At 37.1% G+C, this 26605-nt stretch overlaps 1 protein-coding gene across 2 annotated transcripts in view; it reads right to left on the bottom strand.

Annotated features, from left to right (window-relative positions):
- The window catches only part of HDAC9 (histone deacetylase 9), a 456042-nt gene that overhangs the window by 411201 nt on the left and 18236 nt on the right, over window positions 1-26605 (bottom strand). For both annotated transcript variants that reach the window (XM_077175696.1, XM_077175735.1), the window contains exon 2: window positions 9980-10090. In XM_077175696.1, the coding sequence (XP_077031811.1) occupies window positions 9980-9998 (19 nt within the window). In that variant the 5' untranslated portion in view covers window positions 9999-10090. The remainder of the gene's footprint in view (window positions 1-9979; window positions 10091-26605) is intronic.

Below are 26605 nucleotides of genomic sequence, written 5' to 3'. Positions count from 1 at the left end.
AACACCTCGTTGTCTATACCTACAGAAAACCTTTTTTTTGCTCTACCATGCCCCAGATCAGTAATCCACTGTGAATTTCTCACCCAGAAAATTTTCCATTTCCCAACACAGGAAAATCAAGAATATAGACAACATGAAGCTTGTGTAAATGAATGACATCAACACTGAATTCTGAAAAATCTGCAGTCTTGCAAAGCACACATGCAGCCCTAAAGAGCAGTACACAGAGGAAGCCATGTGCAAGGAATTGTCATCTCCATTACTCATATAAAGGCAATATCCTGCAGTCAAGCATGGAGGGGTACAAAACCCTTATTATTCCATAATCCAGACAATCAAGAATGACTATCTCTGCCAATTGAGGGTTACAAAGCAATGGGAGATTAATAAAAAATAAGTATCATTTTGCATAATTTTAATATTATGGAAGAGAAACTTTCACTTCCAGGTAGCACCTTAAAGATCCAAGAGAAAAAACATGAAGAGATTTAAAATTGTTATCTATGAAAAAAAAGTTAAAGGAACAGATTTTTACAATTTAGTTAAGAGAAGACTGGAAAGAACAACTAATGATATCCTAGGAGAAGAACATTGAACAAGTTAAAGGATAAAATAGCATGGCAGAGGTCACCAGTCCTCTTGTCTTCAGGTCAGCTGTTAACTACAATTGATAACAAAGGGAACTTTGGGCAGGAATTCAGGGATCCTAAAATAGCTCAGTGCTTCGCTTTGGCAGAAACTGCCAAAATGTTAAACCAGAAATTTTGAACTCAAAATATCTTATGTTTAACGAATGGGAGTTTTGTCAAACCATCTCAAGTTGCCTTCCTTTCAGTCAGAATGTCCTGCCAGAGGTCAGCACCTGAAGGAGACTCCCTGCTGGAACGGAGGTTGACATTGAGGTTGACATCAACATCCCACATCACAGCCCAACTACAGTCATCACAAAAATTAGGTATTACCTCAGGACCTCTGACAGCTGCCCAGCTTTGTCATTATTAAAAGAACAAACAAAACAAAAATCTAGGTATTGCATGACATCAAAATCCTCCTCTGCAGAAAATAGCAGTCCAAAACCACATCATTTGTGGTAATTTGTGTCAGGCCTCGTTAAACTTTCAAAAGAAATTCTCGGAGGTTACAAATCTTGCAGACCTAAACTACAATACTAAACAGAAATAGATTTAAACTAGTAGAAATATAAATCTATAATATATATTAAGTGTTTTTCTAAATCACACACAGAAACAGGTCACCAAGGGGGACTGTGGAACTCACTGTAGTATTAGCCTTTAAAACTGAGAATCATCTTGTCTTCTTAGAGATGATAATTTAAGAGAAAAAGCAAACTCTGAGGCAGGTTCAAACCATGAGTTTCATTGGTCTAGCAGGGCTTGGCTCCACCCACAATGTGCACATCATTATCTGAAGTAAAGTATGAGACACGCTCCTCCCCACTTGAAATCATACCTTGGGCTCCCTTTAGACATTAATTTGCTAAATGCTACAAAGCAGTGCCTTATTTCTAGATTAAGATATTCCATACACTCTAACATTTTAGATTTTGTAATGAAGTTTTGAAATTGTTACCAGCTTCAAAATTAATGTGCAACAAAATAGTCTTGCTTTTTGTGAGTTACCAAATCTGCAAATTACCTGTTTTAAGTGTTATAATTATCACTGCAGAAACACTTATTCTGCAGAAACACATCTGCCAGAGACAAAATTAGGAGGTGGTGTGTGGGTGTGAAAACATTAAAAGTTGGCAAACATGCCTTTTTTAGGGTATTCAATATAACCAGTATTCATACAGCTAGCCTAATACATGAAGAATCAAAAACTTTTTATTCATGGAGTTTAATCTAACTTTCTGTATTATGCAACATTTTAGAAACATAGCCTTACCAAATTGTAGCTGTTATAAATTCATATAAGTAAGTATTAAATCTATGATCTTTTAACAAAGCACATTTCACATAATGTGAAATTCCTAACTGCTTTGCATTGCATATGTGTTGATGAATATGAAAGAATGCCTGGCAGCCAGATGCTGAACTATCACTTTGAAAGTGGTATGCTGTACAATGTGACTGATGATGGGACTTGGTTGGTCATTTCATTCAGTTATAAAAATGTTCACTGAGCCGCCAAAGTCTGCATGGACAGAACAGGAAATTCTTAAAATCCATAAATGAGAAATGACCAGTAAAATGAAGAAGTCCTTAGTACTTCTCTCCAGCTTTACCTATGGTTAAGCAGTCCCACAGTTATGGAGGCTGACCATGCTTCTCTTGTTCAAGGATGACTCGTGCTCCTTTATTTCCAATGTAGGACATGAGTTAAATGTACTTTTTCTCTTCCCTCTTCCTTCCTAACTTTGCCAGGACCATTGTGTGGCTATGTAGTAAACCACACTGAGGAACAAATGCAGGCTAAAAACAACCCTTACTTTTGGGAACAGCTGAGCCTAGATTAGTTCCTGAATCCATCTCATCCTGTGGCCACACAAATAAGTATACCTGGCACAGCTGAGCACTCCATGAGAAGAGTGAGAACAACGAGCAGCCAGTCACTAGAGTAGCTTATTCTGGCACTGCCACTGAAAAAGACTTCCCAAAATGTAACCTTCCCCTGGTGGCTCTTTGAGCCATGCAGCTCCACTGGCTCTCCTGTCCTGGAGGTGACACTGTCCTGTCTTCTCTCCCCACAAAAACAAACAAACAAATACACAGCAATGAATCTTGACACCACGTCACTTAGTAATTGAAGTGAAAGAGTTATCTGATGAGCCAAACCACTCAGGATGTAAATTGTGTTTGCAGCAAAGCAGGAAGCATGAACATCTTCCACACTACTTGTGCTTTCAGATATAAAGAACCCTGCTAATAATGACATTCTAAAAAGATCTGTTGCTGCAACAGCAATTCGCGACACAGAAATGTGAGAATTGACACAGACAAGAATTAGGAAAACCAACTGATCTGCCAAACAGAGTACAGCAATGAACCACCTGGAGAAGCAAAACTTTTTATTCATAGTCTTTGAGCTATATTGATCTTGAAAACACAACACAACCCTGAACTTTCCCTCCCAATGCCACCCTCCTTAAACAACATGTTAGTACATTAAAGCAAATATCATCTGTAGAAGACCAAACAGATTATTTGGTATGACAAGACTAAGAATGGAATTCAGATGCTGGGGACAGGGAGAGAAGTAAAAAAAAAAAAAAAGAAAAAAAAAAGAAAAAAGTCAGGGAAAAAAAAAGGAACAACAAAAGTAGATGCAATTATCTAGGACTGGTCTCACCCACTAAGGAATTAGGATTTCTTATACTTGGCACAGTCCAAGGAATTCTCTGTATATGTGACAGTCTAGCTGCCTAGATAGGAAATTCAGAGAGGGCAGGGAGCCCCTCCTTCCTCCAATACTATAAAAATCTAGGCCTTGGACCATATGAAATTAGAGCACAGGAAGACACACGTCAAGTGCTGAAATGAGAGGGGGAAGGGACATCTCTTTAGCTGACGTTCAGATTCTGACTTGATTTAGAATTACGCACAATTTTTGTTCCTAGAGGAAGTTCCTACACTTAGGAAAGGATGGAACCTTTAGAGGTTATGCTAAAGAGTTTGCTTCAAGCAAAGGCAAGCTTTCATGAGGTAGCACAGGATGCTCCCAACGTGTAAGCCTCCAGCAAGCACAACGACTTCAGGATTACAGACAGAAAAGTAATAAAAGCAGAGTTGGTTAAATATTTCCTGTGAGATGGGAATCCAAACTTCTGAGTTTGGAGGCTTTCCAAACTCCCTTAGAGTGATGGCAGACTTCTATTCAGTAAAAACACATGAAAATTTTGTCATACACTTAGTGACAATCAAAGCAACTTCTAGGTGGCTGTTGGGATTCATAGTTTGCAATGATGAGCCACATGAGGAATCAGCCTCTCCGCTATCTTCCAGCATATTTCAATGGTTAATTATCAACACTGCTATAACACAGCATATATTCACTCCCCACAGAGAATTCCATCTTCTGATTTGCTTTTCTAAGGTCACTGAAAACATAAACATATACATTTACCTATTTAAAGTTCACTAGACTCCAATCAAAGTATAACTGTGCCACCTTGGATTAATGAACTACTAATAAGCAAAAGGGACAGTGGAATTCTGTGTTTTGACACTGGACAATAAATTTGATGGCTCTTTCTAGAGGTGTATGTTCTAAGTGAGCACTGAGGATAAATTACATACTTAAAATGAGAAAGTTTTCACCTCCAATTTTAAAAAAGCCACTCTCAAGAATCTTTACAAGCTTTATAATCCTTTCAAGATTTATTTCCAAAAAACTAATTTATCTTTTAAGGTGCTAATGATCAAAAAGTCAGAGCTGTGCTTTGGCTACAAATTCCCAGGGAAAAAAATAAAAACATTCAGCAGCCAACATTAACAACTGACTCCTGGAAGAAAACAGCAATATAGTTGTAATTGTCAAGCACAGTACCTGTTTGAAGAGATAGCAATCTTTTATACATGTACGGGTTAAAGTTTGTATGTATATATCATCTTAAAGTTCCACAAAGTTATACCAAAAATACCCTTCAGATTTGTTTTCTTCAGTTAACCTGAATCTGCTGAAAGTGAAACTGACCCCACAACCCACTGTCTAGTCGTTGTCATTATTTATTGACCTAAATTCTAAAGAATTAGCATACAAAGTAATAAAGCTTCATGAACATGTGCAAGTATGAAAGCACATGTAAGAGTAGAACCATGACACTTTAATCCTTTAATTATCAATTTTCATTGTAAATGGTGCAAATTACTTATAAGAGGAAATAAAAAAGCATAGTAAGTAGCTCCATGTATTTACAATTGCTTTAATTACAGCAAGTGAACAAGATGATGCTTTCTTATCTAATACATGCACAGAAATTTTATTCATTATTTGGTAGTCTTGTACATTAAATCCCCAGTGGCAGAACACAATTTGAATCTAAATTTTTCATTCAAGCGTGTTGGGATTTTACCTAAAAATACCTAGATAAAGATGCCAGGCTTAAATTATTATGAGAAAAATACAGAGAGTGTCTCCAAACAGCAACATCTTTTACATTTTATAAGGGCAAACTTAAGATTTATGTCAGACTGAAGCTATTTTGGAGTTCTGTAAGGAGATTCAAGAGGTCAAAATCTGAGCTGCACATCTCAGTCATGCTTTGCATTCAAAGTTAAGAAGAGCAGGGAGTGCTGTGAGGCAAGAATCCTTCTTTTACACACATTATATTAAGGTTGAGCTTGTAGATTTTTTTTCTTCCCTTTTTGAGATTTTAAAGAGCTGCAGTACTCTATCATACATAGACAGATAGATATAGATAACTCATCTATTAATCCTGGATCTTATTGGGCCATATTCATTGAATTCTCCATATATATCTAATCCAGCCTGTGACACAGTTCTTTTTTAATCTAAGAAAATTCATCATAAAGTCATCCCAAGGAAGAAATGTATTTGATTCCTTCAGTCTACAGTCAGAAACCTGAAAAAGATCCATGCACTTGACTTCAATGGAACTTAAACACCCCCAAAACAGACCTAGGTGTGAAGAAGAGGTTTTAGTATTTAATTTACTTCTTTGTTTCGGACTCAAAATTCTCTCACATCTTTTTACCAAAAAGCTGACAAAATACATTTTAAAATAAGACACATGATTATTCATCAAAATATTCATCTGTTCACAGCATCTACTGCTGGTGAAGATATGGTTATGGGACTGCACTATAAACATTCAATGCATTTTCCTTTTAAAACAGTAGTGAAAATTGCATTTTGGAACTTTTTCTATATTTAGTCTTTACCAATATGAGGAAAATTATTTATAAAAATGCAGAGAAAAGCAGAATGAGAAAACAGGGGGAGTCAGCTTTACAGGGAGGAAAAGCAAGCTATTTCTCATGAGGAACAAACAAATGCCTATCAAAGAAATTCAGAAACAAGATGACAGAAAAGTGATTCAAAAGTAGGAACTGGCAGAATTTAGCATACGGCTTTTTTCTCTGCCACTCAGTTTATTAAGAAATATCACTTTCTGTTGACTATAGCAGCTCTTAGAAGACTCCAAAGACCTGGAAAAATACATAATGTTGTTGAAGAGCAGAGAGAAGTTTGGACAGTGATTTCCAAAATATTATATAGCACATTTGGATTTCAGTTCAGTAACTACGGATAGATAAAAGAGCTGATTTCACCTGGGTGCATGTAAGTAACCCAGACACCTTTTGAACTTGTTATCCTCAGCAGCAGGCATGTTGAAATGGTGCTGAAAACCAGAGACAGTAAAAAGCTCTCTGACCAGGTTTCCACAACAGCATTTCACCTGTCTGAAATATTAAAAGCAAGAAACTGGATAAACTGGATGCATGGTTTTCCATCAGGAAACTGTGATACCAAACACTACTATTTTAAGAATAGTTGCAGCATCTGAAAAACTCCCATAAAGATCAAGACTTTCAGGTATTTTCTTCTTCATAATTTATTAGTGCCATGTATTAATATCACTTGTCTCTCTACCCTAACTACATGACTCTGCCTTGGCAGAGGGATTTGAATGGTTATCTCCAGATGTCCCTTCCAACCCTAATTCTGTGATTCTGTGAAAAAAACATTTTCTTTTTCTGACCAGCACTTTTTTATGCACAGTAATCAGTTCAGAACATGCAATGGCTACAGAATGTAAACATTTCTTTAATGATCTTACCATTCATAACAAGCTAGCAAGCATTTCCCTGTTGAGATTCAGCATTCACCTAACAGCTTTACAGATTAGCAAGAGCCTGGTCCCTGAAGGTTCAAAGAGCTGGGATCAATTTAATAGGCTACAGAGCTGTTGCAAGTAGATGTTGCTATGCTAGAGGCTCCACATTCATTGCATCATGTGATATAAGGAAATACCCATGTGAATTGATTCTACAGACAAACTCAATCCAAAGAGGTTCCTCAGATAATGGTTGAATAAAACATGCATCATTTTTGCTTGTTCCACATAAGGTCTTTCAATGGGCTTTTAGACAATTTAGGTTTGAAGGGAAAGCAATTCTAAAGAAATATGTTCTTTTTCCACTTAGCACATCTCATCATAAAACCACAGAAATTTAGCACAGTGCACACAATCCTTTCTACAGCATTTCAGAATTTTTCATTGACAGAACAAGCCATCCATGAAGTGGGCTGGCCTATACCATTCATCTGCAGAGTAGTACTGCTTTACCAGTTTGCTTCCTTCTTTTTCTTTTTTTTTTTTTAATATATTTATCTTCTGTGTAAACAGCATGTATGAATGTACATACACAAGCTATATATATGCAGGCTAGATATATTGTAAAAAAAAAAAAATTACATTCACCATTTTGTTGTAACTTACAACCATAACCCGAAATATCAACATTTAACATATAGTATGAAGATTTTCACAGCTCTTATGTACAAGACACACAGATTGGTATTCAAATGAGATAGCATCCTGGTGTTACACCATAGAAAAAAAGGTCATAAATACTGTCTGTATACTGTATGTGCTTAAAGTGTCCTGCTTAAAAATTATTTCAAACTGCCCTAACCACGGGGTGTAACATAATATAGCAACTTATTCCCTGAAGAAATTCAAGACTATCAGGAATTAAAAAGAAAAAGTGCAAAACCCCCAACTCTAACACTACTCAGGCTTTTGCCATTTAAATTACAAGCCATAAATAAATACATGAACTGCCTACCACAGGCTCACCATCACAGGAAGAAGCTGGCAATTCATTAATTTTTCTTTTGGAATACTAGGGACACCTGCAACTACTGGAGCATCTTACAGGTGGAGCAATTACAACCTGATACATACTTTAGACCTAAGTTGGAAGCTGAATCATAGGAATCACAGAGTCATAAAAGAGTTGCAGTTGGAAGGGACCCTTAAAGTTGGATGGAACTGCCCTTCCATCTCTTCATCTCATAGGGTTAACCTTCTTGAAAACAGACTCCATGAGAAAGGAAAAGTAGCAATAACAAGTGCAATGGGACAAAGACATTTGCCATGTATGTAAAAATACGCACCCTTGAGGAGGACTGGAAAAAGGAACTCAGTTACTATGGATGCAATAAGAAAATTTAGCAATGTTTATCTTTTAAGAAATTCCAATCAAATGTTAGCTGCTCAGAGAAATGGCAGGCTTCTCCTACCACTCTTACTGGGACTGCACCGGAACCAGAAATTTCAGTGTCTTCCAAAAGGTGACAAAGCACTGCACAAAGCACATCTCAGCTTCACTCTGCTGGGGGACAGAAGAGATGCCACATGGAGATGCTCATCCTCTTCCAGTTCATGGCATTAACCTTAAGCAGGATGCAAGACTAAAGTAAAAATAAATCGTGCCTCACTGCTGTTTCACTGAAGGAAAGAAAAATGAGGGTCCCAAGGCTGACACTGCACTTCAATACTGCATTTCTGTACATGCCACAGAGGTACATTGAAATGGTTGGTGAAGCAACTCTGTTTTCAGAGGTAAACTCTAATGATGGGGGACACTAAGGAGTAGATTTGAAGATATTTAGGTACCTAACTCCTACCAAAAGTGATGTTCCTGAAGTATCTAAATACCTTTACAATTAATCTGATTATACTGAATGTTTCCCTTTCTTGCATTAAATGTAGCCTACAGAAACAGACAAATATGCATTCACGTTATTCATCATCTTACTTCATGACAATAAGAATAGTGGAAATTTTACTTTCTTTTTGTGAGAGCCAATTTAATTTTTGGCTCTTTCCACAGCCTGTACTTAACACAAAAGAAGAAACATTAGAAAGATACCAAATCAGCTGGAGTATCTTAGCATTTGAACTCTATGTTTAGGGAAGCACAAGATTATTTCCTATTAAGCACCACTGTGATAAGATAAATATGTGCCTTTCTGCTGAATGCCCTGTTGTGCTCTGTATGGATAATTCACTGCATGCACCAAATTGCACTGTAAGAGAAAGAGGCCAAGTGTGAAACTGAGCTATATTTGACTCCATTTGATATAAAAGCTGTTGCCAGTTTTTAATACTACAATCAACAATTCTCAAAAAATGCTCACTGAATTAAATTTCTATGCAATTGGGTATATACAGATAAATACAGCTCACAAAGTATTACAGTGTTTTCCCTGATGCTTTTATAGGCTGTTCGCACAAACCAAAGCAGTCATAAAATAAGCCACCTGTAAAGGGTTATTTTACCAACAGTGCTAGGAATAGATACTTCAAGTGTGGGTGAACAAAGTGTGAACCATATGGGACGTTGCAGAGATTTGAATTGGGGACTCTCACTCCTCAAAAGAACTGAAGTCAAGGCATGTTCCATATGCAGCATTCTGTTTTCGTGGAAGTTTAAACAGCTACTGATAGTTTGCTTTCTATCAAGTGAACCTGCAGTTCAGTGACTCATTTTGCAGGCATTGGATAAAGTAGGTTCAGAGACCATTGTTAATTACACATATTTAAAGGAGGAAGCTCTGCAAAGAATGCCTATCATGGGTAAAGATTACTTTGGAGCTAAACAGAAAAATAACAGGATACCATTTGAAGTCTTTCTTTAAAAGAAGCATCTGTGCAAAGGCAGAAAATGAATTAATGCCTAATTACATATATTAAGAACTAAAATGTTACAAAATGCCTATTCATGTCAGATCATGACTAATCGGTTTCTTAAGAAAAACAAAAAAAAATATTTTGAATGTACTGTAGAATTATCCTGGCTTTGAAATTCAGCCATGATAAGGTACCCCCAAAATTGCCTTTTCTGCCTATTCTGCCATTGTCCTCTTTTATAAGAAGCATTGCATATCAGTCATTTGCCAAACTCACTTCATCAACACAAAGGATTATATATTTTCTAAGAAGGCACAGTTTTATGCAGAAGTGAGGTATAAATGTAAACAAACTGACCTGGTGTTGTGGAGCTCATTGTTCTTAATGGAATGGTATCTTGTTAAAGTGTAAAGTAAACTGTGGCAGAAGTTGTCCAAACTTTGAGATTCTTCTGGAAGTGAGGTGAATCTGAGTAAAATAAAGAAGGAAAAAACACCTTTGAGTATTTGTTGACAATAAAATATTTTTAAGATAATATAATTATGTCAAACACACTGAAACAGAAGAACACGAAATTTCTCACCCCAAAGCGTACTTTTTTGCTCCAAATTCAAGCATTGATGACCACTGAAAACAAGATTAAAATTCAGAAATCCTAAAGCTTCAGAGAAGATCAACTAGAAATTTGCATTACAACCCATATACAGTTATATAGGATCACCAGAAAGTAAAGGATGAACTGTGTCCTTCCACAAATATCTGGATTGCATCCTTATATATAAGAAGTAGCCAATTCTCGGTTTAACTGCAGTCAGCATCGAAACATGAATGTGCAGAAACCGATCTGCATTCAAAAGCCTTTCAGGAATAGCTACTACTTCCTAAAGCTCCAGTGTTTGAACAGCTCGGGAATAGAGCTTGTTGAAATAATTAGCACAGCTGAAGGGATCTCCCATGACAAGCTAATGACATCTCTGACACCACAAAGAGAGCTGCTAATGGCATGGGCTGCTCGAGAGGAGGGCAAGGAGGGTTCTGCAATTTGACTGAAACCCTTTCACAGTCCTGTGGCATTCTCAGTTCAATACAGAAGCAGAGGCAAAAATGTTCCTCTAATACTCCCATCCGCTGAAAGTTTAAAGCTATAGAGAAGCTTTCAGGGAACTAAAATATATTTTCATTCAAGCATGATATAAACAGCATAATGAGAGAGAAGGTTGTAGTGCATTACGACTGTGACTATTCTATTCAGCCACTGCTCCTGAAGTATCTAAGTAGTCAAAGATATTCTTAGTGCTGAATATTTTAGCAGCTTTTGTCACTTTTTTTAAACTACCAACTGCACATTTAGTTTCAAGCTGAGCTCAGCCAAATTCAAGATAGTAAATTACATTTTAACCAAGTATAATCATTTAAGTTTAGCATCATTATCATTCAAGAAAGGAAAATCACACATTTAGGTAACTGACTTCTGCTTTTATGCCCCCTAAAGCAAGCTGGACATAAACTGCTCAAATAAGCATGATATTTGGACACTACCAGCACTCCAGCAGGCAGCACCTGTAAAACCAAAATTCATTATACTTTATGAAAATCCTACTTTCCTTTGCTTGCCTCATGCAGCAAAATTAATCAAATATCAGATGGAACCACTATAAAATGAACAGACTCTACCGTGAAGCCCTATCCAAAAGAGTATTTGGGCAGATCCTTACTTTGGATAAGTAAGGATCCACTGCAGCAGGCATATAGCTGCAAGATTTATCAATAAAAGTACAACCAATACACAATTCAAGAGTTCTAAGATTCTATTTAATTTCACTGATCTCATTATTATCTTAGCAGCTATGCAGATCATGAAAAAATATTTTCAAGTGAATCCAACATACATTCATCCAGTATCCAGATGCAGCTGGGATGATGTGGTTTCTCTCAGAAAATAGAAAATGGATATTGATGCATGACTGTGGGCTTTACTTGAGTGAATTTTCAGCATACATTTAAGGTAAACCTATTTTTTTTTGAGAATTAGGAAAATTCTGGGCATTAGGATTTGACAATATTCTAATACTTGAAATTCACTTATAATCCCCATAAATGAAACTATAATTTTGTGTAAGTTTGCTTTTGTAGACCTCCCATCTAAGCAAACATTTGAAGCTCATATGAGATCAGAGAACACATGGTCAGTTCCAACTGCACTCACAAATGGGTAAGCTTTCTCCTCACAAAAAAAAAGTCTTTACTTTTTTTTTTCACTCAATAAAGATAATGTCTAGTAATTGGGATAGTTGTGTGTGTGAGACAGAGAGATCAATAGATACGACTGGCATGTTCTGTCAGTGCAAATATTCCATCTGAGTGACAATCTGTACCCAAAACAGTGCTCCCACCAACCCTGTCTCGGGTTTTGGATACCAGCTGTGGTGAAACTAGAAACAAGCTACTTCCTAGTTCTTCCTTGCTCTTCTGGAGCAAGGAACATTTACCCTTGGAGAAGAATTAGGTTAGGGAAGATTTAAACAAGCTGGCCATACATAATTCATGTGACCTGAGGGGATGGATGCTCCCATAAGTCCTCAGGGACCTGGACAGCATCACTGCAAAGCCACTCCCCCAAAACAGCTTTGAAAGGCAGGTTCAAATAGACTGTAAGAAAGCAAACCTTTGCATTTACATGAAATCTCTCCTGTCTTCAGGAAGGACAAGGAGAATGCAGAGAACCAAAGGCCAGTCCACCTCTACTCAATGTTTTGGAAGGTGATGGGCCAAATAATCCCGGAAACAATTTCCAAGCATATGAAGGGCACGAAGGTGGTGGTAAATAGGCAGCCTTTATTCATGAAGAAAAATCATGCTTGGCCCACATGACGGTTTTCTACAATTAAAAAGTTAGAAAATAGATGGGAGGAGAGCTGAGAATGTTGTTTATCTTGAATAAAGAAAAGCTTTCAGCACTGTTCCCCAGAACACCCTCACAAACTGTGAAAGATGGGAAAGTGGATAGCAAGGTGGCTGAAAACAGACTGTGCTGCCAAGCTCTAAGGGTTGTGATCTGCAGGCCAAAGTCCAGCTGGAGCCCAGTGCCTTCAATGGAGCCCCCAGGGGTCAACACTGGTGCCAGTCCTGCTTTTCATTAAGGACCTGGCTCATGGTACAGAGCATAACCTCAGCAATTCCACAGACAATTCAGAATTGGAAGGAGTGGTTGACAGAGCAGATGGTTCTGCTGTCATTCAGAAGGACTTCAATGGGCTAGAGAAATTGGATCTACTGAATGTGTGTGCCAAGGCTGGGGTGGGTGGCAGGGAGCAAAGGGAGAAACAGAAAAAGCCCCAAGATCAGAGGAAAAGGAGGGGCTTTATTGCAGAGTAGCTAGGTAAAAAGCAGTAAAGACAGACCAAGACTGTTCTCAGTGACCCCCAGAGACAGAAGAAGAGGCAATGTACACATACTGAAATACGGGCAATTCCATTTAAACATTAGAAGGTACTTTTCCCTGTTTTTGAGGCCAAACACCTAAGAAATAGGCTCCCAGTAAGTTTGGGTTCCCATCCTTGGAGATTGTACACAGTCTTGGGCAACTTGCTGTAGCTAACCTAGTCTAGAAGAGCGGTGTGGACTAGGTGCCTCCTCCACAGGTCTGGAGATACTCTTGTTATTACATGATTTTTTCCTTTCCAGGATCACCAAAGACAGCACCAGCATTGAATATTCAATGCAGTTAAAGCTAGTGAGAATAATTCCAGTATAAGAAAGCGTTCTGCTGGGATTCCCACAAAAAGATTTCTGTTAAGGAATTTTGTAAATTCAACTGTACTGGTAGTCTTATTTAATGAGGTGGCAGTTGGCATCCTTCCTGATACTCTATTTCCATATATGTCATGTAAATGCAAAGCTTTCACTAAGCTGAATGTTGTTGTTCAGGTTCAGTTTTAACAACTCCTTGTAAATATGATACAAGGCTCGCATTTCAAAGCTCCCATTTAGAACACGAAAAATTTCGTATCACCATGTACAGAATTATATTCACAACAGACATTCTCATTCAAATATACTTCTACTGATAAGCTGACATTTCTTCATGTCTTTTCTTTTTCTGAAGGAATGTCATAGTGCAAATTAGACACCATGAACTACAGTGCTACATATTTTTTAATGATAGCTCTGAAAATTAAAAAAACACAGCTTAGGCTATTGTGCTTTAAAATTTCATGAGGGGTACTTTGCTCATTGGGAGATGAATTTGTGCTCCATCTCAACCCACAAAAAACAGCCCACAATTCCTGATAGGTCAGACCCTGAAGATACTAAGCTCAGGTACAGCAAGGGTCTTCAGGATTTAGGATAGACTAAGTGCGCTTCCTAAGGCACTACACTTTAACATTTCAACACTAATATTCTAAGGGTTTGATTGTGGTTTGTTTTACTACGTTTTAACTGAAAAATAATTCATCCTTTACTCATTATCAAGCTGGAATTCTAGTCTGCAGCATAATATACAGCATATTAATTTCTACCTTCATGCATATCACTGGAGGTGATGCTACACATTAGCAACTTGTATTTGCTCATCCAGGAACCATAAACCTTCCCCTTTTTCTTCAAAGGAAATTCAACAACTCATATGCTTCAACAACTGATGCACCATTGAAATGCCTACAAAAGAAGAGTGCAAGATGGAATGTAGGTTTTCCTGCCCACCAGCCACCACAAACTGTATGTTTCTCATGACTACATTGTAGGTACAGTATTTTCTAACACAAATAAGCTTTTCAAGTTAACACTATGCCTTTAAACTGTCATCTCTCACTATGTTGTCCCAAGACTATATTCACTGACTACATTTTTTCTATCTTGTGCCTATACTTCAGAATTCTTCTGGGAATTGAGTTCCTGAGATAGGATGCAATGAATACAAATTAACAGAATTGAGATGAAAAATATATGTCTACTTCTATTTTCCCCATGCCCAAGATGAATTTTTCATGAGAACTTCTGAAATGAATGCAGAGTTTTCTTAACTACATCCTGGAGGTATCTTCCAGATCTTTCTCTTCCAGGAGGATTTTTTACCTAAAATAGCTCTATTTGCAAAAGGCTATAGAAAATCATTATGAAAGATTTTGTGAATAAAAATATAGAATTATATGCTTCATTAAATTCTGAACATGACAGGTCAGTACCCTTAATAATACACTTAGTTGTTTCTCTGCTGCATATATTGTTTCAAAATAGCTTTCAGTTACTTAGAAACAAAATTGGTTTTGGAATTGAGATTAAAATGCTGGAGGCCATTAAGTCAAGTGCTCAAGTGTCAGAAGTGCTCAAGTGTCAGAAGAAAGAAATATTCACTTCTCACACTTAACAACTCATGTGTTAAAAACCAAACATGTAAAACAGCTGTAAGAACTAGTACAAATTCTGTTGTCCAATGAACAGTTCAGCAAAAAGGTCAATTAAAAGAAATATGAAATCTTAAAAATAAAACAAAAAACAAAAGAATAATACTTGTACTCTCTAGAATATGAACAGCATGATGCTTAAAAAAAATACATCTTTCATTTAGAAAGATATTTTCCAGAAGAAAATTGTTGAATAGGTATTCTTACAGTATCTAAAGAAAATTGCATTAAAAAGACATCAAGCTATAGATCTTAGAAAAAATAATAATAAATCCACTACAACATAATGACTGGAAGACAAATCACAATGAACTTTTACTGAAGTGATTTGCACCCATGTAAGCCAAACCCAGAGTGCAAAATCAAACCCTTCTAGCCTTGTATCAAACTTCTAAATTTGATTAGGAAGCAGACTGGCATATGGAAAAGGTGGTAAGGTGTTAAGGAAAGGCGTGAATTCCAAGGCAAAGTACTTAAAGACCTCGGTTCTAAAAGCAAATGGCTGTTATAACTGGTTTTAAAATGTACAATAAGTGGGAGCTAAAGCAAGACCAGGACATTAGCAGCACGTGCAATTATGCAGTGATCTTTATATGCAAACACAGTGCAGATTTACTTGCAGTAAAGAGACCAAAGCCCAGTCCAATAGACATTGGGGTATAGAACTGCTTTCAGTGGGAATTTAGTGGTTTCACAGCAAAGCATTCAGAATCCAAAGCTCAGTGCAGGATTAAGTATTTTACCATGAGGTATTCAGGCATCTTATTCTTAATTAGGTATCTACTCAAAGACTTTTTGAAGTCTGTAAGAATTTTGCAGTACATACCTTTGAAGGTAATGTATTAAAGAACTACTCCAGCAGCAAGTACTGGAATTTCATACTCTTTATATTTCCCCAACAAAGTAATTTTTTATGTGCCTAACAGAAAAGTACATCTTACAGAATCTGTAAAGATTTCTCAACTATACTTCTAACATGCAAATATTTATTTCAACCAATAAGTCAAATCACTATGTTTTAGCAATTACTCATATGCAATATTAGGCAGTGTTAGACCTCACACATGCTGTGAGCACATGGCTCACACAGTTGTGAGAGCCTCAAACTTCCATCCAGTAAAACAAATCCTCCTTCCTGAAACTCTTTAAAGCAAGCAATAAAGCCATACAGCTATTTCAACAGCCTCTTTTACATTCACTGCCTACTACAGAGATGAAGCAAATAAGTTTTCTAAAAAGCAAGATGAGATGATGTCTTCCACCAAAAACGAATCCAAGGCCTCAATCAACAGGATTAAATAATGTGCTACTAAGCTACTGGCTGGACTTCTGCTATGCCAGATACAACAAATTGGCACAAGTTTCTGCTCTGTTTCCCAGTGAAATCAGTTAGAAATACAATATAGCTTTAAAAAAGAGCCAAATAACCTTCTTTCTTTCAGCCTCAATCAGGATTTGGAACTAGTCCACCACAGAAATACTGCAGAAATACATCTGCTGCAGCTTAAGTTGTCCTGCCTTCCTCTTCCAGTCCCTTGTCTGAATTATAAAGAGTGCACATCCAGATGTGCCTTCCCAAAGTAGAGCTGATACACAAGATTTGGCCTGTATCAAGTACAACCAGGAAGTAGCAAATACCACAGCAGGTGAGGGACTGGCCTATATGATGCTTTCATAGCAGGAAAAGAAAATATGAGACAGGTCTATTTAGGTCCACATTTTGGTGGTTTTTTTTTTTAATTATGCCAGATTTCAGTCAGTACTGAAAATAAAAACTTCTTATAGGGAAAAACCAAACATAAAATTCAGAGTTCACTGAAGCACATAAGGAGAGAAACGAAACCCTTTTTAATTGGAACAGGTTGTCCAGATGTCATCCCCATCCTTGGAGATATTAAAAACCCAAAAGAAAATGGCCTTGGCCAGTCTACTGTAGCTGACTTTCCTTTGTTCATCTGGGTGAATTAGAAAAATCTCTAGAGACACTTTCCAGCCTCAGCCATTCTGCCACAGGGCACTGAAGAACACACAAGACACACAAAGAACAATCCTTGTAGGTCATATGAAAATGGGTACAGTCCTCTCTCCTCATGCAGGACTATGGAGACACTTCCACCAGATGAATACAATTGGAAGAAAGAATCTCTTAAAACTTCTGAAAAAGCTGGACAAAGAGAGCCACAACAAGAAATTATAGAGTCCAGATTACTTTGAAGGAAATCACAAATTCTAAGTTTCTTTTATTTTGACTCTCTTACTCATCACTATCAAAACTAATTATACCAGCTTCTGGTAAGAAACCATCAGGCAACTCATGCATTCAATTTAGAAATGCTTTCCAAATTCTAAAATTTGCCTTTGAAAAAATGTAAGTGAACTTCTGCAGTGAACAAAGGCAAAGTTAAGTGACAGCTGGAGTACAGACTCACAGGAACACTGTGAGCTCTGCACTACAGAGCTCTACTGTGCATAACTCAGGGAGGCCACACTTCAATCATCAGTAGTATATTATCAATCATCATCAATAACTTAGTCACTGGTAATTAAAACAAAAAAGAAATAAAAAACCCCACCCTTTCAAGTAATGTGAAAAGAACCCTGCTGTGCATACTCTTACCCATCTCTGCCTGCTGTGTGTCTAAGAACATCCATTTCTCTAAAAATGCTTGAGATAAAGTGTAATTTTAACCCATGAAAACTATTAACAATGTGTTATAGTAGAGGGAAGGAGAGAAGGTGGACTGTTTATGTCTGCATACACATGGAATAATTTTAAAAAATGCTACAAAACATTTTTAATAAATAGCTGTACACAAGAACAAAAAACAAGTAGGTAAACATGACATTAGAATATAACTTTTCCCATGAGTTTAGGTAAACCAGCATCAGTGCACTAGAACTACAAACTTGTTCTTTCAAAGGAACAAGAAGTAGACCATGGACAGAACACTTTTGAAAGTCTTTGAGTCCATAATATGCAGTTCACAGTACTTCAGCTTTGGTTTATGTTTGCCTTTTCACCAGATGAAAACTAACTTTCTCTCAACGACTCCCCCTTCTTTTTTTCTTAAACTGAATTGTATTTCAGCTGTTACTGACCTAGTTGCACAGTGTAGGAACATATAGCCACCCATAAAAAGCTAGAGAAAACAACACAATTTCCTCCTATTCCTTTTTTTTACTCTATCTTTTCACATGAAGGGTGTTATAACAACTAGGTTTGAATTTCATCTGAGCTGCACAGCACCTGAATATTTACTACAGCAGGACTCTGTTACTAGAGCCTATCACAACATCAAAGCTTCCTTCATACAAAAAACCACTTTTGCATTTCTGCAACATTGTACTACTTTAGAATAACAGAACAGTTCTCATGCAAATAAGAATTATCAGCCTCGAAGAGACTGCTTATCTAGAAGGGAAAGCCTCCAAAGGCAGTTCCAGAGGCTTGGCCTGTGATTTCAATGGTTCTCTGAAGGAATCAGTCTTGCTTTCCTTTCCAGCTCTTAAAGAAAACTTGAGAGTATGTGATGGTTAAGTTAAAAGGAAAAAATATAATTAAATTTTACACGTATAAACTTCCTCTGACATTGTAAAAATTTAATTTAGAATTCCCAAAAATTTACTTTCAGTAACATTGTTTGAATTCGATACATTCTTTCTGAATTTACAACAAAAGGACATACTCTCCCTCACTGAAATCTTCCTTAGTATGCAATGGTTAATCATTTTGATGTGATCAAAAACACTTGGGAATAGCATCACTGCCTTTAAAAAGGCTAGAATGTAGTTATAACAAACTACCCTTGAAAACCCCATATTCTTGTTAGATTGTATGCTTATACATAGATATTAGCATGGATAATCATATTCAAGAGCACCTGATTTGCAAACAGTTCATATTTTTAGAGCACAGTATGTCTCTGTAGGCTTTGCTTTGACACTTGGTTTGGATAAATCCAGACAAACCTCAAGGTGAATCATCATAATCTTCTGCTGCTCTCCAGCCCTTCCACAGAGGCTGCAAAACTCTTTGGTTTCTTCTGAACCACTATTGCTACTTCCATTAAATTAGGACCTAGATGTCCCATCCAGGATTCAAAACATTTAATAAGACATTCAATGCTTTGTTATTTAACTGACTTCTAAAAGTTATCAAAACTTTTTTGAAATGTCAAATATGGAACAGCATGCCTCAAGGGCCTTGAATTAGAAAGTTTCTATGGACTTCAAAAAACAGGTCTCAAACATGACCTTCTCATGTGTACCATTTTCCCCTCTACAGAAAGTGTACTCAGTCTCAGATGCATTACTTAGTGACACAGGTATAATCAAAAAGCTGTAGAAGTGTTACATCATTTACAGGTAAGTAATTGTGCTCTTCTATACACATACGTATTTCTGATTTTGGCAAAGTCTTAGTCACTTATGATATGAGGCATCATTTTAGGAAAAAAAGTATTTTTAAATGGTTTCTGAAGTTTATCACTGATTCATCTTAAAATATTAATCTGAGAAACAAATATTTGAAGAAACAAAGTAGAGAACTTCAAACCTGCAGGCATATTTAGATTGTTTGTAATTCTGACCTGTACATGATGGACGATTTTCCACAAAACCAAATATTACACAGGAGTAAAGACACGGAAAACACAAACTCACAACAACTTAACTTTAGACCAGGAGTCCCTCCCCAGCATACAAAGAAACAGACACACCTACATAACAGGTAAAGCACAAGCCAGGAATCATGGCAATCACTGACAGGAATTAGTCAGCTACTTCCCTTGAGAACCCATGTGAGAACATCATCATGTGTTTATGTAGCACTTAAAGGATTTCCTCCTGCAAAGACCTTGCAAACAGGACAGAGAGGGAAACAGGGTGTAGTGCAGGCACCAAGCACAATGATGAGTGGAGATCAACATATTTAAAATCTTTACAAATGCATAAAGTCACATTAATAAGAATTGACACAGAAGAAGGTTTAAAGGCATACAGAAGCTGTCAACAAGCTTAGAAGGAAGTAGAAGCAACATCTCCATGTAAATTTTTCATAGTTGTGATTCATTATATGAGATGATTGATGTCCAATGTTATTTCATGCATTAAAAGTAACTGAGATGAGTCAAAATTTTCCATTTAAATCTATGACAGAAAAGTGGGTTTATCTGCTTAGCAGCAAAATGATTTTTGTCTTTATAAACATCAAGATTCCTTAAGCTTCTGTTGCTAAACAGCCAAGTAGTTCTCTGCTCATTGAAGAAAAAGCTTCAGTCAATTTTTCCTCAGCAAAAGCATATAGATGGGCAAAGAACATATAAGCTGAATTATTTTATGAAAACTTACCCACAAGAAAAATTACTTTTTGCTGCCATTGAAATTTATCAAAGATTTGACATGTTTTTTTACACTAGCTTCTAGATACATTAGGCTTCAATTTTGTCTTTCCAGTTCTAAAGATCTATTATCACAAAGTCGTTAATTGTTGAAATAGTTATTTGCTGTGTTTGATAAGTAACAAATGTTGTAAAGCTTGTCTTACAAGAAAATAAACCTTTCACTGCAGCTGATGCTTTGAAGAACACGTACACTGAATGTCCTTTGACAATAGATTTCTTTACCATAGAGCCTTACTTGTTGTCACAAGAGAAGGATTAATTCTAAACTGACATGTTTTAAGAGTATGATTCAGCAGAGACCAAATGATACATGGAAATTTGATTGATACTTTGGCATTTTCAGCAGTGGAATACAAACCAAGCAAACAGACTCCCTGTATCAGGCAGTTAAATTGGATCACAGGTTGAAGACCGAAAAATTACTTTCATGCTCAATTTGTTTTCTGTGATTTCACCAATGTCACTGGAAAAAAATAAAATATACCTTTGATAATTTATAAATTATTATTATAGTACATCTTTCCAACCGGAACTTGTCAGCAATGCAAGAGACTTCTTAATGCACCTGGGTGATCAACTCAACTCATAAATCAGGACTTTTGAGAAGATTCTGACCTCTACTGCAAGTGTGTATTGTCATTTATCAGTAGCAGTAGGACAGAATAATGGGAAAAGTTAATGACATCCATTTGCCTCGGTTGCAGGAGGAGGGGGTGATGCCAGTCACCGGTGAGCTCCGATCCCCTTTTCCCTCGTCAGGAGCGGCCACTCCCCGGCTCAGCCACCGGCAGGCAGAGGGTTGTGGTTCAGCCACACGCTCAGGTCCCGGACCAACAGAAGCAGCCGATAGGCGTGGACCCAGGTCGATGGATTGAGGCAAAGGAAAGAAGGAAAGAAGGAAGGAGCCCTTGCTTGCATCTCCCAACTGTCTTTATTCCTCCCAGAGAAGGGAGCAGCACAGGTGCCACAGCGTTGCAGCTCGCAGGGGAGGCAGAGGCAAAAGGGCGCGAAACAGAAAAGTGGCAACTTTTAAAGAGGGGCTGTCCCCCGTGAGGAGACAGCCTGACAACAAATCAAGGGCTAGATAGGAGAGTATGGGGGGATATATGTAAACATAAAACCAGCAGGGAAGGGGAAGGGAAGAGTGCATACCTCTTGGAATTCAGGACATCACTCTGGTTGTCCTGAATGACTTGAACCCCTGCCAGGGGGCTCAGAGACCTTGGCACAGAGGCCAAGACACCTGTGACTTTGATTATGACCCATGGAAAAAATTACCAACCTTATATGAGGATCTGCAAACCACGAAAGTCAAGTAGAATAATAGTAAATTTGTCACGGGGTGAAAAATAGATTTCTAATGCATCTCGGGGTCACTCTGACCACTAGAAGTCCCGAGACACACCAATGAGTGAAGGGAAATATCATAAATGACAACCAGAAGCTTCAAGATAAATGGTGTAGCAAATAATAACAGACAAGCTGCAGGGGCAGGGTTTGGAGGATGGACAGGGAAGGATCTGCAAATACCAGGACTGCCATGGGGAAGAGCTGGAAAACAGGTGGTAAGCAACTTGAGGGAGACACTATTAGGAAAACTGAACAGGGGTGAACAGGAAGACACCATTACAATATTTTAAACAGTTTCTTAAACAAATAAACTTCAAAACCCCACTGCCACACTCATGGAATGTAAGTCTTGTGCAGGAGTGGGGGAAAAGTTCAACACAACCCACATTCTGACCAAGCTCTTGTCCACTCTTGCTCAGTGTCTGAGGGCTGAGCAAATAAATTAAGACTCAACACACACATAATCAACCATCTGTGGTTTTGTCCCCATCAGATATATGGATATACATATACTTGCGATGCTTTTTAATGCAAAATTTTTTGTACCTACACTTAATTACAAGGAAGCTTACACCTTTGTAAATACCAGGCATAAATAGCACTATCAGTTAAAAAAAAAATTGAAATTTACACCTAAAACAAGCTGCAGGTAAATCTCCCAATTTAGTAAAATGAATTCTGTACCTGTGCACTTTTTCATCTAGCTACATCCATATAAAAAATAATGGACTTCTTATCAACTGACTCAGTTTCCCTTCTTGGTAGGATTACAACTGTGGAAAGTACTCATGCACAATCAAATCAGTTTCATCTGGGTGGGCTTCTTCTTTCAACACTCAAATTCACTTTTGAATCACAGATCAAGACCTCAAGAAAAATCACCTCAAGATAAAATCACCAAGTTTCTTGACTACTTCGAGGAGGAAAAAAAAAGAAAAAAACCCCAAGAAAATACACATAAACAGCAAAACAAAAAACCCAAAACAATTTCTATGCCCATACAAAAAAAGCTGCACTTGATTTTGGTGAAAACAAAAGCACAACAAGCAAAACCAGGGCTAGGAATGACTCAATGCTTTTTCATCAACCCTGACTGGATGAAAACAGTTAGAATTAAAACTTGATGGTTTTGGCAAACACTTGCAACACAGGACATTGCACCTGCCATCACAAATGCATAAAACATATAAAGATGTTGCTTAAATACATTAAAAGCTTGGTTATTTTTCTCCCTATTCTTTAAACATCAGCATTCTGAATATCCATGGAAGAGGTCGCATTTGTGAACAGCCAGGAAAGAGATCTGAGGGTCCCAGTTGATAGCAAGTTGGACAATAGATAAATCAATGGTATATCCTGGAAGCCAAAAGGTTCCTGGAGAGCATCAAACATAGCATCAACAGCTGGTTGAGGAATGTGACTGTCCCACTCTGCTCTGCACGCTGTGCTGGTTTAAGTACCTCAATACAAGAAGGACATCAAGGTATTAGAATGTGTCTAGAGGAGGGGACCAAGATGGTGAAAGGCCTTGAGAGCAAGACTTTGTAAGCCTCGCCTTGTAAGAGCAGCTGAGGTCACTTGGTTTGTTCAGCTTGGAGAAGATGCAGATGTCAACAAGTCAAACAGAATCACAGAATTCATTTCATGCTTCAATTAGACCATTTCTCTTGCTGCTACCTCTAAAATAGGTAAAAGAATAGCAAAAGCTATTTGTTTTACACATAAAAATGAATATTCATCAATATTCATTATCAAAGAATTTACATGGCACTAAGTCTGTGACTTATTCAAATTTATCATGTTAATCACAAACTCTAGATAATGCAGTGTTTTTAATTACTGCTGCATAAAATTAAGAGGCAAAAAGAATTTGAAACTGAAAAAACAAATATGTCATCCTTAAAAAAAAAGTTCAGGTTGCAGAAGCAATTCTAAGTCCAACCATCGCTTGTCCAACTAATATAAATAAAACTAATGTCAAACAAAATAGGACATTTCTTAAGCCTTTGGGATTCAAAGGAAAGTGCACAGATGGTTTAGCAAAGGCAGGGAGGCAGGAAGGGATACAATAAATGGGGGAAGTGGAACAGAACTGGGCTTCCAGAACATGGCTGGGGTAAGGAATGTGAAAGGCAATTTTTCTATACTTTCTATGTAACTTTGAGCAAGAGGGATCTTCCAGCAGTAAGGGGAAAAAAACCGCACAACTTCAACCAAAGAAAAAAATCCCACCAAAACAGGAGTTATAGATTGTCATTCAAAGTACAAATATTAGTACATTCTAAACATACTGAAATTAAGAGAAAAGTACATGTACAGAGCTTGTGAGTACACTAGAAAGTAAAGAGGGTTTAGGACTTTACAAGATATTCAGTATAGAATTTAACAGTCCACTTTTAGGAAAACTCAAGTTTTAAACTGAGAGAAATACAACTTCCACTCTTTTTTATGTACAAAAATCACACATGTATCCAAATGAACTTTCACCACCCATTCAAGCAAAAGTCACTTTGGTAACCATAATTCCATAGTAAAAGAGACATTAATGAAAGCAGCCCTATTTTTTTTTTTCCACACCAAAAAAAAAAAAAAAAAAAAAAGCTTAAGAGAATATAATTAAAATTATATTGTTACATTTGGATTTGCTGCCAAATTCTTTTAGCAAGTAAGTCCAGATATACAAACAGGAAAAGACTTTATGTTATTTTTACTGGCAGAGTCCCAACAACCTGTCCACAGTCCTCGACTGCTCACACAGCTGCATATTTCCTGCTGTAGACCCCTCACTGCAGATACCTAATTCATTTTTTTTATTACAACACCAACCATACTGAAAATTCAACTAGAAACAATTTCAACACAAGCTGCATCATTAGGCTTGAGGACATTATGCATGCCATACCACAGACTGGTAAATAAACATCACATTGAAATATTTTCCAGCATAACCAAGGGGTTTTTTACTTAGCATAAAGATACAATTATCATTTTTATTTTATTTTTACACTTTAATAGCATGGTAATTAAATTTCTCTTGACTTTCGGATACATGAACATCCTCATGGTTAGGTTTGTCTAAACAGTGCTATGCAAAGTAAAACGGAACACAAAATTTGAAAGAAAACAAAATAGAAAAAAAATTCTACTGTGCCAAGTAAAAAATGCCTAACCTAATTAGTTACTAGATAATTAAACCTATTTATTTAATAAAGACAGACAAATAAAGGCACAGACATTCACAATAAGAAAGCTCTCTGTTCAACTATGCTTTATTGGCAATATAAAATTTGAGCTTAAAGCAAGTAAATACAGAACAACTCCACTGTCCCACAGCTGGAAGAAGCTACTTTCCTTATGAACATAAAAATCCCTAACCATAAACTTGTGGCTAAAATAGCCTGTATAAAACCGGATGAGGTTTCCCAAAAAATGAGTGCAGTCACGTCACCTCCTTTCAAAACCCACTCAAATTTTGCCTGAGCCAAATCTCAGGTCATTTCAGGCTCCAAAAACAGCAACCAGGCAAATGTAGCTTTATTTTTAAGGATCTCTAGACTAGCAAAACATTGAGTAAGACTAGGAAGCAGTATCCAGCATTGGTGACTGAAGATTTTTCTGATTATTATATCAATTATGAGAAAGTGAGTGATATAGTGAAGCTGCAACCAAAATAATAATGAAAAGTTACCTTCTGCTTGCCTACAGAGAGACAATTATTGAGCATTCACCTATTTTAGCACTAGTTCACAACCTGACTTTCCAGTAAATGAAGAATAGCTTTCACAGAATTGATATCACATACAAGTAAACTAACATAAACCTTACTGTAGACCTTCAGTACATATAAGGGAGACTTACAAGAGTAATCAGAAAAGCTTTTTACCAAGACATGTAGTGACAGGACATGGGCAATGGTTTGAAACTGAAAGAGGGTAGGCTGGACATAAGTAAGAAATTCTTTATGATGTGGGTAATGAGGTGCTGGGAAAGGTTGTCCAAGGGGGTTGTGGATGCCCCATCATTAAATTCAGGCTGGATGGGGCATTGAGAAACCTGATCTTGTGAAAGATATCCCTGCCCATGTCACAGGTGTTGGAACCAGATGATCTTCAGGATCCACTTCCAATCCAAACCATTCAATGATTTCAAACTCACATTTACATACATTTTTGAGTATGCCAAAACAAAGAAAAGTTGATGCTTCCACTAAAAATCTGAAGTTTTTATAGATGTTAGCTTGAGATTTAGTACTGAAAAAGCACTTAAGTATTGATAAAACAGCTACTAATGTGAAGCAAAGAAAAGCCTCATCGGTAGTTTATTGTTTGTCTGCACTGTTACAAGAAATTCCATAAGCACACAAGTGAACTTATCCAGATCAAAGTGAACAGCACACAGCCTTTTCACTTTTCAGAGCTAAGAAAAAGCTGTACAGATGCTACAGCTATGCAGCACATGCATTGCACATTCATTATCCCATGAATTCTGTTCAGTTTAATCACTCTGCTAAGTTTTGGGGGTTTTTTTAATGCCTAGGAAAATGAAAAAGAAACTTCTCTCTCACCATAACTGACAAAGCCTTATAAAACTGTCATGCTATGCATTCAACCCCTCTTTTTAAGTAGAGCCAGGAAGAATATCAGTTTCCTAGAGGCAGGTAAAAAGGTTCAGTTATAGCCAGTTAAAGAATTGCCCAGAAGCTGAGAAACAGAACAGGAGACAGAATAGGACATGGAAAAGGTTAAGAGAATTTGCTAAGTTGCCAGAAGATGATGTAAGGAACTGAACTTTACCCCAAGACATGCCTTCAGCTAAAATAGCCAATT

Source organism: Agelaius phoeniceus, chromosome 1 (assembly GCF_051311805.1).
Source record: "Agelaius phoeniceus isolate bAgePho1 chromosome 1, bAgePho1.hap1, whole genome shotgun sequence".
Taxonomy (NCBI): Eukaryota; Metazoa; Chordata; class Aves; order Passeriformes; family Icteridae; genus Agelaius; species Agelaius phoeniceus.
The sequence above is the reverse complement of the archived record's forward strand: the minus strand, read 5'-3'. Positions and strand labels throughout refer to the sequence as shown.